Source organism: Oncorhynchus gorbuscha, linkage group LG04 (assembly GCF_021184085.1).
Source record: "Oncorhynchus gorbuscha isolate QuinsamMale2020 ecotype Even-year linkage group LG04, OgorEven_v1.0, whole genome shotgun sequence".
Classification (NCBI taxonomy): Eukaryota; Metazoa; Chordata; class Actinopteri; order Salmoniformes; family Salmonidae; genus Oncorhynchus; species Oncorhynchus gorbuscha.
Window position 1 is genome coordinate 27,538,437 of NC_060176.1, and position 18,035 is coordinate 27,556,471.

General features: G+C 41.7%; 1 protein-coding gene across 1 annotated transcript in view; it reads left to right on the top strand.

Annotated features, from left to right (window-relative positions):
* LOC124033930 (leucine zipper protein 2-like) overlaps window positions 1-18,035 on the top strand; it is a 204,343-nt gene that overhangs the window by 134,625 nt on the left and 51,683 nt on the right. The window contains exons 5-6 of the mRNA XM_046346413.1: window positions 145-226; window positions 5,285-5,347. Coding sequence (XP_046202369.1) covers window positions 145-226; window positions 5,285-5,347 — 145 coding nt within the window. The remainder of the gene's footprint in view (window positions 1-144; window positions 227-5,284; window positions 5,348-18,035) is intronic.

Sequence of the window (18,035 nt, forward strand, 5' to 3'; positions counted from 1 at the left end):
ATTTTTATCCTATTCAGTGCTCAGTCAGTCAGTCAGTGCTTGAGATACTATTACTACTGCTTCGCCACTGCGAGCAGTCAGAGAAGAGTTGGAGAGGAGAAAGATAGGTGCTAACTGAGCGTTTCTCACCTTTCCTCTCAACAGGGAAGAGATGAAGTCCCTCCAGACTGCATTGCAGAAGCAGCTGGACGAGGCAACGGAACAAGCCGAGAAACAGCAGGCCACAGTGAGTAGGAGCCCTTGGTACACCTCACTCCTCTAACCTCCCCCTTGTCACCTGTCACCCAGGCCTGTGAGCGCCCGTCACCCATCTCATTACCTAGCAGCCATCTCTCCTGACTGGCCCCCTCCCTCCCACCACTTAATAACCAGTCTGGGAGAGTGAGAGAGCTAGGTGTAACCCAGAAATAGGAAGCATAGTGAGTGAGGTCCTTCTGCTCTCCACTCTCTCCTTAAAGGATAGGTTTCTGATAAAAAATTATTTGTTTTTTAAAAGCTAAACTTGACAGGATGGTGTATGTTTTTCCATAATGGTGATGAATAATTTCAATGAAACACACCTGTAGAGTACGAGTAGAAGAAACACTTAATAGACCAGGTGCCTTTTAAATATTTTTTTCCTTTTGTTATCCTGTCATAAACATTGCTTTTCATTCGCCACGTATTCCAGGCCTCTATCCATCATGCAACTCAGTCCTTTTTCTATTGTACTTGGCTGTCATTCTACTATAAATTATATTCTACTCAAGTTGTATTACATTGCCAAGCTATTCCGACGTCTGAGAATAGCAGGCTACAAATGAACTCCGATACCACACATGCAGTCATGGTTATACCTACTGTATGAATTGGACCTATAGGTAACGGTTTACTGTAGGCCCCCAATGTATAAATTCACTTTACTGTAGGTCCCCTATGTATGCATTTACTGTAGGCCCCCATAATGCCTTTCTAGCAGCTTTTTATAATAGCTACAAAAGCTGTTATAACATCAGTAATTAACATGATACTCATGTGTAGCCTTTTTCATACCTACTGTATAGATTAGACCCTAGCTGTTTTTATTCCCACTTCCCAAAGATATTTACTGCTGCATCTCTAATGGCTATCTGGTGAACCTCTAATTCCCCCTCAAAACAAATGATCAGAAAACCAACGGGATGCCTAAATGAATGTCCCAAACAGACCGTGAAATGCTTTTGAGATATTCAATATTTGCTAATAAGAATAACATGGCCTGAAACAAGTGTGGACGTCTTGCAATGGGTGTCTGTCTTAATTTCAAAGTGCATAACAAGGGGGGCTGGTGTTGCTAGCCAACAATCAAACTGTTGTTGTTGACATTTTCATGTTAAGATGAGTGACAAATCCCTGGTGTAGGGGGAAAATGATGGTCTATATTTATGGAAAGTGTATTGGCTACTGCAATGCATCAAACCAATGCCTGACTTTTCACAAGGGGAACTTTTTTACGATGTTACCAGCCGGTTACTACATTTCTGGAATAGCACAAAAACATGTGTTGTAAAGTTGAGTTTCTTGGTTGTATCATATACAGCATAACTCTGCTACTGCCACTATTCAGTGTGCTAATGGAGTTTTGGGAAAATGCACGCTGATGCTATATGAATACCTGTCTTGTTTGTAATAAGGTAGAGTTGTGTTATTTTCAATTGAGACCATTCCTACATGCTCGAGGCGAAGAAACAGAGTGTGAGTTGAGGTTTTTCTCCATAGCTGGGCGAATTTGATGTGAGGCATTGGGTAGAAAACATTGTTTGATTGGTGTTGCACTCTGCCCCTAGGGAGCTCTATAGTGTGTTTTTCTCTAAACCTACTAAAGCAGCAAAACGTGGAAACCAGGGTTAGTAACAAGCACTGTCAAATGAATTTGGTTTGGGACGATACTGCACTAAACCACTAAACCATAAGCACTAAACAAACTTATGTTTCAATGAGCTGTTCTCACTTCAAACATTTCATCCTCTTGCCTCATTTAGAATTGATGAAATTAGTGCAACTGATAATCAATTATCAATACGGTGTTAAAGGGAATACATTATTTCAATCAATTAGGAGCTGAATCTTTATTTTCCTTTTCCCTACACGCAAAAACTATAAATTAGTACCCCCAGTGGACCACATACAGCGAACAGCTGTAGCTGTACATGGAAATTGACACGCACAATAGGAAGTCATTTGCGATGGGAAACGCATACTCATCATAAATGCCTATAACATGTAGAGCATTTGATGAATGTGAAGCTGTGGTTCCACTCGAAAGATCCCTTGTTATTTTATTGCATTGATATTTCATTCAAATGTTCATATTGTGTGGTGCAGAAACCTTGTTGGGGTTCACATACTCCATGTAAGTTGCCTGGAGTAGCACAGTTTCTCTGGACCACCCTGCTTCTGGGGAAGGGTACCAAAAAATGTCTGCAGCATTGAAGGTCCCCAAGAACACAGTGTCCTCCATCATTTTTAAATGGAAGAAGTTTGGAACCACCAAGACTGGCCCATACGGAGCAATCTGGGGAGAAGGGCCATGGTCAGGGAGGTGACCAAGAACCCGATGGTCACTCTGACAGAGCTCCAGTGTTCCTCTGTGGAGATGGGAGAACCTTGCTGAAGGACAACCATCTCTGCAAGACTCCACCAATCAGGCCTTTATGGTAGAGTGGCCAGACGAAAGCCACTACTCAGTAAAATGCACATGACAGCCCGCTTGGAGTTTGCAAAAAAAGGCACCTAAAGGACTCTCAGTCCATGTGGAACAAAGATTCTTTGGTCTGATGAAACCAAGATTGAACTCTTTGGGATGAATGCAGTGTGTTAAGTCTGGAAGCAACCTGGCACCATCCCTGCAGTGAAGCATGGTGGTGGCAGCATCATGCTGTGGGGGATGTTTTGCAGCGACACGGATTGGGAGACTAGTCAGGATCGAGGGAAAAATGAACGGAGCAAAGTAGAGAGAGATCCTTGAAGAAAATCTGCTCCAGAGCACTCAGAACCTCAGACTGGCACGCCCGTTCACCTTCCAACAGGACAATGACCCTAAGCACACAGCCAAGACAACGCAGGAGTGGCTTCGGGACAAGTCTGTGAATGTCCTTGAGTGGCCCAGCCAGAGCCCAGACTTGAACCCGATCAAACATCTCTGGAGAGACCTGAAAATAGCTGTGCAGCGACGATCCCCATCCAACCTGACAGAGCTGAGAGGACCTGCAGAGAAGAATGGGAGATACTCCCCAAATACAGGTGTACTAAGCTTGTAGAGTCATTCCCAAGAAGACTCAACTCTGTTATCACTGCCAAAGGTGCTTCAACAAAGTACTGAATAAAGTGTCTGATTAGTTATGTAAATGTTATATTTAAGTTTTTTATTTTTAACAAATGTTCAAAAATGTCTGAAACTGTTTTTGCTTTGAAATTATGGGTTATTGTGTGTAGATTGATGAGGGAAAATACAATTTATTCAATTTTTGAATAAGGCTGTAACGTAACAAAATGTTTAAGTCAAGGGGTCTTTCCAAATGCACTCTAGGTGTGAGATGGCGGGCACAATGGGCCCCCGGAGCTGATTTCTGCTACGCTAGTGTGTAAGTTGCTCTGCATAATTGAACATTAGGCCCACCTTGCATGAATTTTCACCCCAAAAATGACAACCATTCATGGATGAATGCTACTCTAGACGAGACACAGTAGCAACAACACTAGATGACCCAAAACCCATAACTGTCTTAGCTTTCTGTGGTGCTTGTCAATAAAACACAGATCCAATTGTATTACCTCTGGATGACTAGTCTACAAAACAGACATCAGTAAAGTTAAGGAGTGATGCTGCATGTAAATAGACTTCAAAAAAGATTAACAACTTTAGGTAGGCCAAGGAAATAGGTGCACAAACTCCAATAGATAAACCACACACAAAAATGTATGATTGAATTTCCCAGTTGGAGGCATGCCATTCCAAAAAAAGTATTACAACATGATGAAAAAGATTGGCCTGGTTATTTCATCACTATCATAGCAAATGTTGCATTATACTTGTAACACTAGTTGCAAATGCTGTGCATTGCAATATACAGTTTAATTGTATAATAGCTCTGGAAACACAATAAACTCTCCAACACTGCTCAGGCTTATTGCTCTGATTTATCAGTAAGTCATAAGAATTAATTATACTGTAATAACACAATTGAACATGTCAAATGTTAACAATGTAGCATGCTACAGTTTTCTATTTTTACATCCATCCTTTCATTGTGTCGTGCCGCAGCCCAAAGGGAACGTTGTGCTGGGATGTGTTATCGACCTACCCATGGGCAGAGGCATGAACTCCAGATGCACCAACATGAACTGTGATGTTATTAGTGTGTCAACCACCTATCCATAGTTTAAAGTCCCCCGGGTGCCTTCAGAGCTGAGGTCAGCTGGGCCTTGAATTCTCTCCCCTTCCTCCCTGGGACAATCTCAATGACCTCATTGAAGGACAACATTTCCCTTAGAATCCTTCGTCGCAGAGGTGAAACTGAGAGCAGAATCGGATTTGGAATCCCCCCCCCCCACCGCTATCCAGTCTTTTAGATGTAGTCCTGCACTGCAGTGGGCCGCCATCTGCATCATCCGTTTGAGGCTGGACACGAGGAATGGCTGCACTACAGGACACCGCAGTACAGGATACAGGACACGAGGAATGGCTGCACTACAGAGACATGCCAAGCTTGCGATAAAACGATTGCGATAAACAAAGATATCACTCTGACACAATGAGCATATGGGCTATTATATTAAACACACAGTGGAAAATAATTAGTCGCCCACCGTGGGCATAAATGCCTCCAAAATGAGAAACAGCAACCCCACCAACAGTCAATCCACCTACTCTAGATACACCCATTTCCGATAAATCATAGTCAAAACCAGCAGTGAATCATAATATTTTACATAGTTCTATAAGTGTTTTTGTAAATCTTTAGAAGCTAAATAAAATAGCAGTAAAAACGGTGTAATATGACCATATGGAGGTACTTGGTGCATTAGCAGGAAGTCTGCTTTAAAGGCAGAGAATCATTTTAAGTTGTTTGACCTTGGGATGTATAGAACTGTTTTGAAGATAGAGCAAGAACATCAACAGCATACAGTAGGATGAAATCCAGTGCAGGCAGGAATAGCTGGCATGGTTGATGATAGTTACTACCTTCATGATACCTTTCATGTAGATGTAGTTGACAGTCTGTCAGAAAACACATGTCATTAATTTGATTTATTTCGCCTACAGATCAAGTTCCTCAAGATGGAGATGGAGAAAAAGACCAAAATAATCAAGGACCTGCAACAGGAGGTACTTGTGCTCTCCCCACCTACTGACTCGTGGCTGACTCATTTCTAATTCATGATCACCGTGACCTGTAAATGTTATGTTCATGTCAGTCATCAGAGAAATGCCTTAGTAATCGTATCATATGGTATGGTCATCGACATCACTTGAACTTGTAATGTGTTTCGATATCCTTTTCTAAATCTATATGATGCTGTCATTTTGGATTGCAAAGGTCACAGATAGCCATTGGCAACCGAGGGCCTTATTCTGTCAGTGTTGAATGATGTAATTGGTGGAGAGGCCTATTATGAGCCCTAATACCACTGGATGCACTGAATTCGTCAGAGCCTCGGGGCCTTGAACAGGGCTGGTGTCGTGGGACCTTCTAATTGGCCAACCTGGGGACAGTTACTGGCTGCAGCGTGGCTGGCGCAAGATCCTATAGTTTAAGGGCATATGCCCCAGGGCAGAGGAGAAGAAAGTAATCAATCAGAAGTCACAACGGTTTGCAGCATGATAGAGCCTGGGTAAAGAAATGAGAAGCTACCACAATATTCAATGAAAAAGTCAGGTGAGAGGTAGAGAGTTCACACTGCCTGAGGGAGGTCAGGGAACATTCTATGACATTATTATCTCTACTAATACAAAAAGGGGGAAATACTGTGCAGGGGTGTGTGACTACACACCAAACTCCCAGAACAAACTCTAGAGGCAACATAAGCGACCCCAGCAAACCTAGGAGTACTCCAGTCAATGTTGATGTTTTCACATCAGAGAGTATCATTGGACATGGGTGTAATGTTGTACAACAGATTGGTCTAAATTACCTGTAAATTAGGCAATGATTGGACTACATAATGACCAATTAGATGGTCTTCAAACCTCAAGCACCAAGTTCATTATGGTGAGAGAGCCAGCTTGGAGATGAGAGGATGGAAGATACAAGATTCTTGTCTGTGGTCACCATGGAGATGAAAGGATACAGTCCTTTGTGTGCCACAGTTCTAAGTTTAAAAAAAAACTATAATTAGCTGGTAATTTAGAAAAGAGCAAAAATAGAAATGCACCATGCAACAATTTCAATGATTTTACAGAGTTACAGTTCATGTAAGGAAATCAGTCAGTTGAAACAAATTCACTAGGCCCTAATCTATGGATTCCACATGAATGGGCAGGCAGCCATTGGTGGGCCTGGGAGGGCATAGGCCCACCCACTGGGGAGCCAGGCCTAACCAGTCAGAAGGAGTTTTACCCCACAAAAGGTCTTTATTACAGACAGAAATACTCCTCAGTTTCATCAGCTGTCCGGGTGGCCGTTCTCAGACGATCCCGCAGATGAAGAAGCCGGATGGGGAGTTCCTGGGCTGGAGTAGTTACAAGTGGGCTGCAGTTGTGAGGCCGGTTGGACGTACTGCCAAATTCTCAAAAGCTACGTTGGAGTCGGCTTATGGTAGAGAAATTAACATTAAATTATCTGGCAACAGCTCTGGTGGACATTCCTGCAGTCAGCATGCCAAAAGTCAATTGCACTCTCCCTCAAAACTTGAGACATTTTAGAGTGGCATTTTATTGTACCCAGAAAAATGTACACCTGTGTAATGATCATGCTGTTTAATCAGCTTCTTGATATGCCATACCTGTCAGGTGAATGGATTATCTTGGCAAAGAAAAAATGCTCACTTACAGGGATGTAAACAAATGTATGCACAACATTTGAGAGGAATAAGCTTTTTGTGCACATGGAACATTTCTGGGATCGTTTATTTCAGCTCATGAAATGAGGGAGGAACACTTTACATGTTGCATTTATATTTTTGTTCAGTATAAATCCTTGATCACGTCTTTAAAAATACTTGCAAGGCACACAATCACACCAATCACTATGCCAAATAAAGGCTTGTTAAATAGTGCTTCCGGTAATCTGACCAATGTAGGAGTGAGTCAAATTGTACTTTAATCAGAAAATAAACATTGGTTATTTGGGAGAGTTACAATTGAAATTGTTTTACACAGTTCATTGAAGTTGTATTTGGGCAGAACCTCTGAGATTTCTGCTGGCAGTCAGAAGCACTGTAAATGGGCTCTGTGAACACTATGAAAGTACATTATGTAGGGCCAGCGCTCCACTATCAGTTGGTCGCTGTAGCGTTGACATTATAAGTCTTGGATTTTTCCTGTGCCAGATCGATCTCTCCAGTTGTGAGTGTCTTTGTAGCTTGATACAGAGGGGTCATCAGTAGTAGATAGTGGCATCTGAGAACTACTTTGGCGGCTGTAGCGTTGGCATTTCGAGTCTTGGCCATATCCTACACCAGATGTATCATGAAAAATATCTTGACATCTTTGGGTGTCTGTTTTTTCACTAGACACAGAGGTTTCACCTGTTGTGCATTCCTACTGTGTAGGTCAGAGAGGTATCCTAGTTTTGTCATATCCTATCAGACAATGTATGTCATTGGACATGGACAAGCTTTTACTACACTCTGCAATGCCACTGAGGCTAGATGGAAGTAGTTTGCTTAGATTTCAGATGTGTTCTAATCTCCCTGTGTCAAACCATTGGCATTGACTTTCTAAAGGCTTAAACAAATGTATGTCTAAAATAACCATATAAGAAGAGAAGTTCCTCAGTCTTATTAGGATGTGTCTTAAGTCTGGGGAAATTGCTGAAAGCCATTTTTTTATCAATTACAGTACAGAACAGAGATATATCCTTCCAGTCCTGTTATAATTAATGAAATGTCATCTGCATAGATAACTGGATTGTGGCTACTATTTTCAATCCCCTTATTATTGGCAGTACCTTATTTAATCAGTAAGGGGCTTGAGATAAATATGCAAATAGGAGAGTAGATAGTGGGCCACCCTGGCTTGCGCTTCTGTCCCTATTACCGGAGGGGGAGCAGGACTAATTTAACACCCTACACCTGGAAGCGATTGATAGATAACTTGAGTCCATTTGACATTCAAGTTATCACAAAACCCAAAGCGACACTAGGCAATAAGTAAATACTTCCATTCAATGTCATCAGCAGATATAATAAGGCCTCTCAGTCGAGTCTGGAGTCAATATTTGTATTTATGATGGGTCCCCATTAGCTGCTGCAAAAGCAGCAGATACTCTTCCTGGGGTCCAGCAAAATGAAGGCAGTTTATATCATTTTAAAAACATTACAATACATTCACCGATTTCACAACACACTGTGTACCCTCAAGCCCCTACTCCACCACTACCACATATCTACAGTACTAAATGTGTGTGTGTGTGCCAATGTTTGTGTTGCTTCACAGTCCCCGCTGTTTCATACGTTTTTTAATCTGTTTTTTTTAAATCTAATTTTACTGCTTATATGAGTTACTTGATGTAGAATAGAGTTCCATGTAGACATGGTTCTATGTAGTACTGTGTGCCTCCCATAGTCTGTTCTGGACTTGGGGACCGTGACGAGAACTCTTGTGGCATGTCTTGGGGGGTATGCATGGGTGTCCGAGCTGGGTGTACCAGTAGTTGGGTGTGCCAGTAGTTTAGACAGACAGCTCGGTGCATTCAACCTGTCAATACCTCTTATAAATACATTTACTTTCAGCCAGGAGAGATTGACATGCATATTATTAATATTACCTCTCTGTGTACATCCAAGGGCCAGCCGTGCTGTCCTGTTCTGAGCCAATTAAAATATGCCTGTCCTTTTTTGTTGCACCTGACCACACGACTGAACAGTAGTCAAGGTGCAACAAAACTAGGGCCTGTAGGACCTGCCTTGTTGATAGTGTTGTTAAGAAGGCAAGGCACCGCTTTATTATAGACTGACCTCTCCCCATCTTAGCTACTACTGCATCAATATGTTTTGACCATGACAGTTTACAATCTAGTGTTACTCCAAGCAGTTTAGTCATCTCAACTTGCTCAATTTCCACATTATTTATTACAAGATTTAGTTGAGGTTTGGGTTTTAGTGAGTGTTTTGTTCCCAAACACAATGCTTTTAGTTTTAGAAATATTTAGGGCTAAATTATTCCTTGCCACCCACTCTGAAACTAACTGCAGCTCTTTGTTGAGTGTTGCAGTCATTTCAGTCGGTGTAGTTGCTGACATGTATAGATAAGAGCGTCTGCTAAATGACTTAAATGTAATGTAAATGTATAGTGTTGAGTTAGTGGCATGTCGTTAGTAAAAAAAAAGTAAGGGGCCTAAACAGCTACCCTGGGGAATTCCTGATTCTAACTGGATTATATTTGAGAGGCTTCCATTAAAGAACACCTTCTGTGTTCTGTTAGACAAGTAACTCTTCATCCACATTGTATAAACTTACACATAGAACATGTTATCACTATTGAAAGAGAGTACCCCTCGCAATGAAACACATCTGAATGGGGATGGAATTAACTGTTTACATCGCCATTCTGTTTGCCAACCATTCTGGATAGAATCTCCCTGGGCACATTAATAAGTAATATGGGGCCTTGCAGATGCTGATTCATATTGAACCTTGTTTTTCTTCAATATCAGGGACACTTCCTTAGTTAATCTTTGTAGGCATTGGCCTCTGTTGATACTGTAGCTAGAAAGGTCTGGCATTGAAGGCCATCAGCTTATTCATCTTACTAATGATTTTTTGTGGCAAACTATGTATCGCTATATACATTTGAATTGGTAATAGTAATAGTAATTGGTACACTGTACCTACCTATGTAACTACACTGGATTTACATGTTTTTTTTGCACACAAGGAGGTGGTTACCCGGATGCAGATTAATCAAGCACTCAAAAGCGTCAATAGATTCTCCAATAAATGTGCGTTTTAGTTGAGGATTAGGCTTGATCTGTGTCCGGGAAACCACCCCTTTGTGTAAAGTGGGACCATTTTACATTTCTCTCTGAAATGGCCTGATTTGTTAAGTGACCTGGTAAGATTATTGCCATGTCTGCCATGAAGACAGGACACTCAGACCTCTGGGTTTCCACTTGATCCGGTGCTCTGATGAGCTCTTTGTAAAGACCTTGACTCCGCCAATTCCTTTACATACCTCCCTTACAAGGTTAGAAGCTTTCTTCTCCAATTAGAATCAGACCTTAGCTAAGCTACATGTTTTTCCTTTTTGAATAAAATATTAGCGCATAGAGGTCTTGTTCTTGATCTTATTCTTGTTCTTCTTAGTCTTCTTCTTCAACTTTAACAACTTTTTAAGACTTTGACTCGAGTTTGGATTGATTGTTCACTGAAACAGAATTAAAATATGTTGTCGGTGGGTGTGATGTGGTCATTTGCATGTGCAGGTACCTCTTGGTTACAATAATTTACAAACCATGCTCCTTTCACATCAGCCCTTCCAAGTATCAGTTTCAACCGATCATGTCACCAGAAAATCTTTATGACTGCAATTTGCTGTAAACTCATCTTCTATAATTTACTTTTAAAGCTAAGTATGTGCATTTTGGGATTAAATCTAGAAAAGGATTGAGCGATCGACACAGACACCGTTTCTGCTGTGATATGACAGTCTATGAGAGAGGAACTTCTGTAGGAGACAGCTGATCCATGAGCTACTCAATCTCTTTGCAGTGAGTGTGAAGGAGATCCCTCTGACAGGTGGAAATGGAGTATGAAAAGTTCTGAGGATCAATGGAAGTTTTATATGATGCTTTCATTGGTGACCATTTAGATGAGGGTGACACGTGTCTCTTCCAATCATCCTCTAGCGAACATCTGCACCTGCAACTTTAACAAGTTGAAGAGAGATATAATGAGGCATTTAAGCAGCCATCTTTTGCTGATTAGCCTGGATTCCCTGACCGTCAAACTTTGTCATTGTAGCGAATGATAATAAATAAAAATGAAAGCACCAAATGTCAAATCTGATCCCAGGATTTGTCATTTGTTATATTGTGTATGAAACCTTACAGGGATACTTAGGGATTTTGGCAATAAAGCCCTTTATCTACCTCCCCAGAGTCAGATGAACTCATGGATACAATTTTTCTATCTCTGCAGAAGGAAGTTGCAGGTAGTTTTGCAAGCCAATGCTAACTAGCAATTCCTGGAAGTCTATGGTATCTACTAGCATGCTAGCATTCACTATAGACATCGAGTCATTGCACTAACGCTAGTAAGCAACTTCCTTCAAACTGCATGCAGAGACATAAAAATGGTATCAGTGAGTTAATCTTACTCTGGGGAAGTAGCTAAAGGGTTTTATTGCAAAAATCAGTAAGTATTCCTTTAATTCACTGAAGAGGTAGAAAATAATGTGGTCCTTTATCTACCCTCCCATTCACTAAATTGTCAGAATAATTTGAACAGACACCCCTTAAGCACTTACTAATGGCATGTCTTAGTTGTGCTTTGAAATATTCATGCTGAATTGCTAGCTTGATGATCAGTACATAAGCACACTGAACAGCTTAAAAGGTCAAACCAAAATGTATTAATTTATTCATACAGGGAGAAAATAATTTAAAATGCCAAGTGTACAGTGAAAAACGATAAAGTGGCAGTTAAAATAACTTGAGCCCTTCTCAGTAGACATACTGATTTTAGAGGGTCCCTGTCCTACAGAGGGGAGAGTAGAAGAGAGTAGAATCCGGGGGAAATAACTAGGCATACAAATCAAATCAAATCAAATGGTATTTGTCACATGCACCGAATACAACAGGTATTACAGTGAAACGCTTACTTATACAAGCCATTAACCAACAATGCAGTTTTAAGAAAAATAAGTGAAGTAAAAAAATAGATAAGTAAAAAGTAAATATAAAAATAACAAGTCGTTAAAGAGCAGCAGTAAAATAACAGTAGCGAAGATATATACAGGGGTACCGGTACGGAGTCAATGTGCGGGGGCACAGGTTAGTCAAGGTAATTGAGGTAATATGTACATGTAGGTGGAGTTAAAGTGACTATGCATTGATAATAACCAGAGAGTAGCAGCAGCGTAAAAGAGGGGGGCAATGCAGGTCCTGGATGGCTGGAAGTTTAGCCCCAGTTATGTACTGGGACGTACACACTACCCTCTTTAGTGCCTTGTGGTCTGAGGTCGAGCAGTTGCCATAGCAAGCAGTGATGCAACCAGTCAGAATGCTCTCGATGGTGCAGCTGTATAATATGTTGAGGTTCTGAGGACCCAATCCAAATCTTTTCAGTCTCCTGAGGGGGAATAGGCTTTGTCATATCCTATACACGACTGTCTAGGTGTGTTTGGACCATGACAGTTTTACATTTTTTATAGTAGATTTTTTTATTGAATATTTAAAACATGCAATATACTTGCAGTGAAGCAACAACTACATCACATTAGTCATCTAACGGACTCCCATCCAGAGCGACACACAGAAGCAACCAGGGTCAACACTCTTCTCAAGGGCACGTTGACAGATCTCCCACAAGGTCAAAAACGGGGAACCAAACAAGCAATCCATCAGCCACCAGCTCCCAACTGCCAGGCCACCAGCCCACCAAGATTGTTATGTTTTATTTTGGTTTTATTTTTCTACTTTTATCTTTGACCGTCATTCTATCCCCCGCCCAGCAACTCCACTCCCACTCGCCTCCAATTCCACATCCCAACATGGCCACCCTCTTCGGATATCTACGCACCATATATCTTTCAATTATGCTGTGATGTTTAACATACAATTTCAATCTATCGAATCGAATAGAATCCACAGATTGCGAGTTGAAGATAAATACTTTTACTAAGAGTATTAGTATATTAGTAATAGTAATACTATTTCTAGGGTAAATTTTAAATCAATGTTATGTATTTTCAGTCATTCCTGAACCCAAAATCAGAAACAGGCTACCTGAGGGCAATACCAAAAGAAATGGTCTATTGATTCTGTATCCTCGCAACACAATCTGCAGAGCTTCGATGATTGTACGCCCCAAATATATATATACCCTGTACCCGTTTCAAACATCTTTCCCATGAATACAGGTCTTTTATCAACCAGCACATTTGAGTATAGCCATAATATTTGTTGTAATATTTTTTCTATTTTTTCAGGGGGTGAAATTGAAATTGTAGGCAGCTGCTAAATGCTTGTTTGAAAAAGAGAGATACTTTGAAAAAAGGGTCATTTTCAATCAATCAAAAATGAGACATGGCAATCTGCACAAAGGCAAAAAGGCATTTTTTAAGCAATGGATGAGCTTTTCTTAGTAATCTACTTGAGAACCATTTAGGGTTCAAGTAAAACTTTTGAATAAGTGACACCTTTTAGAGAGAGGTTTAGTGATTTTATATTTAATCATCTCAACCCACACTATTCATTATATAGATAGGCACCCTTTATTTTGTTTGGTTTTGCCCCCCAGATAAAGCAAACTACTTTTTGCTCATATGATTTGAAAAATGAATCATCAGGAGTAGGCAGCGCCATAAATTTGTGAATAAACTGAGATATGATTAAGGAGTTTTTTTTTCTATTGAAATTCATTGTGGAGAGTTTATTTGTATCTTTTGTGATATGAATACCAAGTATGTATACTTTACCGTGAGTCCATTTTATAGGTAAACTGCAGGGTAATGTAAAAGTTGTATTTCTTTAAAGATCCAACACTTAATATTGTACACTTATCATAATTAGGATTTAGTCCAGAGATTGCATAAAAGGTATCTAGATCTTCAATGAGACATTGCAGGGTATAGCTTGCAGGTTTAATATAAAACTTGAGTCATCAGCATACATGGACACCTTTGATAGTTTGTTGGTGATGTGGACACCAAGGAACTTGCTGCTCTCCACCTGCTCCACTACAGCCCTGTCGATAAGAATGAGGGTGCGCTCGGTCCTCCTTTTCCTGTAGTCCACAATCAGCTCCTTTGTCTTGAACACTTTGAGGGAGAGCTTGTTATCTTGGCACCACATGGCCACACAACCTCCCTAAAGGCTGTCTTTGTTATCATCGTTATCGGTGATCAGGCCTACCGATGTTGTGTCGTTGGCAAACTTAATGATGGTGTTGGAGTCGTGCCTGGCCATGCAGTCATGGGTGAACAGGGAGTACAGGAGGGAACTGAGCATGCACCCTTGAGGGTTGAGGAACAGCGTTGCAGATGTGTTCTTACCTATCCTTACCAAGGGCGGCCGTTCAGGAAGTCCAGGATGCAGAGGGAGGTGTTTCGTTTCAGGGTCCTTAGCTTAGTGATGAGCTTTTGAGGGCACTATGGTGTTGAACGATGAGCTGTAGTCGATGAATAGCATTCTCATATAGTTCATTTTGTCCAGGTGGGTAAGGACAGTGTGGAGTGCAATAGAGATTACGTAATCTGTAGATCTGTTGAGGCAGTATGCAAATTGGAGTGGGTTTAGAATTTCTGGCATAATGGTGTTGATGTGAGCCATGACCAGCCTTCATGGCTACAGAAGTGAGTGCTACGGGTCGGTAGTCATTTATGCAGGTTACCTTAGTGTTATTGGGCACAGGGCCTACGGTGGTCTGCTTGAAACATGTTGGTATTACAAACTCCGACAGGGAGAAGTTGAAAATGTCAGTGAAGACACTTGCCAGTTGGTCAGCGCATGCTCGGACTACACATCCAGGTAATCCGTCCGGGCCCGTGGCATTGTGAAAGTTGACCTGTTTAAAGGTCTTACTCACATCGGATACGGAGAGCATGATCACACAGTCGTCCAGAACAGCTGATGCTCTCATGCATGCTTCAGTGTTGCTTGTCTCGAAGCAAGCATAGAAGTAATTCACTTGTCTGGTAGACTCGTGTCACTGGGCAGCTCTCGGCTGCGCTTCCCTTTGTAGTCTGTAATAGTGTTCAAGCCCTGTATTGATTACCCATTTATTTGTCTCTGCCTGCAAATCTTCCTCCAAAAAGGTAGGCTACATCCTAAATGCAAAATGTTGCAAGTGTTGCTGTCATCATTCATTACCCATTATGGATGCAGGCAATGAGGCAATGATCGCTGAGATCTTGGTTGAAAACAGCAGAGGTGTATTTAGAGGGCAAGTTGGTTAGGATGATATCTATGAGGGTGCCCATGATTACAGCTATGGGGTGGTACCAGGTAGGTTAATTGATCATTTGTGTGAGATTGAGGGCATAAAGCTTAGATTGTGGGATAGCTGGGGTGATAAGCATGTTCCAGTTTAGGTCGCCTAGCAGCACGAGCTTTGAAGATAGATGGGGGGCAATCAGTTCACATATGGTGTCCAGAGCACAACTGTGGGCAGAGGGTGGTCTATAGCAGGCGGCAACACATCCGGGTTGGCAGAGCGTGCTAAAGCAGTGAATAAAACACACTTAGGGAGGAGGCTTCTAATGTTAACATGCATGAAACCAAGGCTATTACGGTTACAGAAGTCATCAAAAGAGAGCGCCTGGGGAATAGGAGTGGAGCTAGGCACTGCAGGGCCTGGATTCACCTCTACATCACCAGAGGAACAGAGGAGGAGTAGGATAAGGGTACAGCTAAAAGCTATGAGAATTGGTCATCTAGAACGTCTGGAACAGAGAGTAAAAGGAGGTTTCTGGGGGTGATAAAATAGCTTCAAGGTATAATGTACAGACAAAGGTATGGTAGGATGTGAATACAGTGGAGGTAATCCTAGGTATTGAGTGATGATGAGAGAGATATTGTCTCTAGAAACATAATTGAAACCAGGTGATGTCATCGCATGTGTGGGTGGTGGAACTGAAAGGTTGGATAAGGAATAGTGAGCAGGGCTAGAGGCTCTACAGTGAGATAAGCCAGTAAACACCAGAACAACCAGAATAGCAATGGACAAGGCATATTGACATTAAGGAGAGACATACTTAGTCGAGTGATCATAAGGGTCCAGTGAGTAGTGAGGTTGGTTGGGATCACAGTGATTCAGACAGCTAGCCGGGCCATCGGTAGCAAGCTAGCATAGGATGGAGGTCTGTTTTTAGCCACCTCGTGCGTTTCCATCGGTAGATTAGTGGGGTTCCTTGTGGTAGAGGAGATAAATCCAATTGGCAAAATCGATATAGTTATAGTGACACGTTGTACAAAACTGGCGCTAGAATTTTGAGCTAAAGGATAGCTGATGACCACAAACCGTGGTTAGCTGAATACTATCGTTAGCCAGTAAATTGGCTAGCTTCTGGTTAGCTTCTGGCTAGCTTCTGGTCAGCTTCTGGCTAGCTTCTGGCTAGCTTCTATTGTGGATTTCAGATTTGAAGTAAATAATAGTTTTTTTTTTTAATTGGTGAGGCGGGTTGCAGGAGAGTATTTTGAAAATATATAAAAGATATGCGAAGAAAGGTGGAAATATAGACGAGGACAAAGGATGTCTGACTGCTATGCCATCTTGGGATAGATGAATAACAGTGAAGACATCAAAACCATGAAATAACACATATGGAATCATGTAATAACCAAAAAAGTGTTAAACAAATATATTTTATATTTGAGATTCTTCAAAGTAGCCACACTTTGCCTTGATGACAGCTTTGTACACTCTTGGCATTCTCTCAACCAGCTTCATGAGGTAGTCACCTGGAATGCATTTCAATGAACAGGTGTGCCTTGTGGAATTTCTTTCCTTCTTAATGCGTTTGAGCCAACCAGTTGTGTTGTGACAAGGTAGGGGTAGTATACAGAAGATAGTCCTATTTGGTAAATGGATAAGTCAATATTATGGCAATATTACGTTTCTTCAAGTGCCGTCGCAAAAACCATCAAGCGCTATGATGAAACTGGCTCTCATGAGGACCACCACAGAAATGAAGAGCCAGAGTTACCTCTGCTGCAGAGGGAAGTTCGTTACCAGCCTCAGAAATCGCAGCCCAAATAAAACTGACACTTCTCAACATAAACTGTTTAGAGTAGACTGCATGAATCAGGCCTTCATAGTCAAATTGCTGCTAAGAAACCACTACACCAATAAGAAGAAGAGACTTGCTTGGGCCAAGAAACACGACCAATGGACAAAGAGCGGTAGAAATCTGATGAGCCCAAATTTGAGATTTATGGTTCCCACCGTTGTGTTTTAATGAGACGCGGCCTAGGTGAACGTATGATCTCTGCATGTGTGGTTCCCACAGTGAAGCATGAAGGAGGACGTGTGATGGTGTGGGGGTGCTTTGCTCGTGACACTGATGTGATTTATTTAGAATTCAAGGCACACTTAACCAGCATGGCTACCACAGCATTCTGCTGCAATACGCTGACCCATCTGGTTTGTGCTTAGTGGGACTGTCATTGTTTTTCAACAGGACAATTACCCAACACACCTCCAGGCTGTGTAAGGGCTATTTGACCAAGAAGGTCAGTGATGGAGTGCTGCATCAGATGACCTAGCCTCCACAATTACTTGATCTCAACTCAATTTAGATGGTTTGGGATGAGTTGTACCACAGAGTGAAGGAAAGCAACCAACAAGTGCTCAAAATATTGTATTTAATACATTTTAGAATACGGCTGTAATGTAACAAATGTGAAAAAAGGGAAGAGGTCTGAATACATTCTGAATGCACTATACTCCTACAAATAACATCTCGGGGCCTCCCGAGGGGCTCAGCTTGTAAGTCACTGCATCATTGTGCTAGCTATGTCAATACAGATGCCGGTTCAATTCCTTGCTGTGTAGTGACATGGCGCACAATTGGCCCGGCGTCGTCCGGGTTAGGGGAGGGTTGGGCATGCACGCTGACACAGTTGCCAGGTGTATGGTGTTTCCTCTGACACATTGGTGCAGCTGGCTTCCGGGTTAAGCGGGCATTGTGTCGA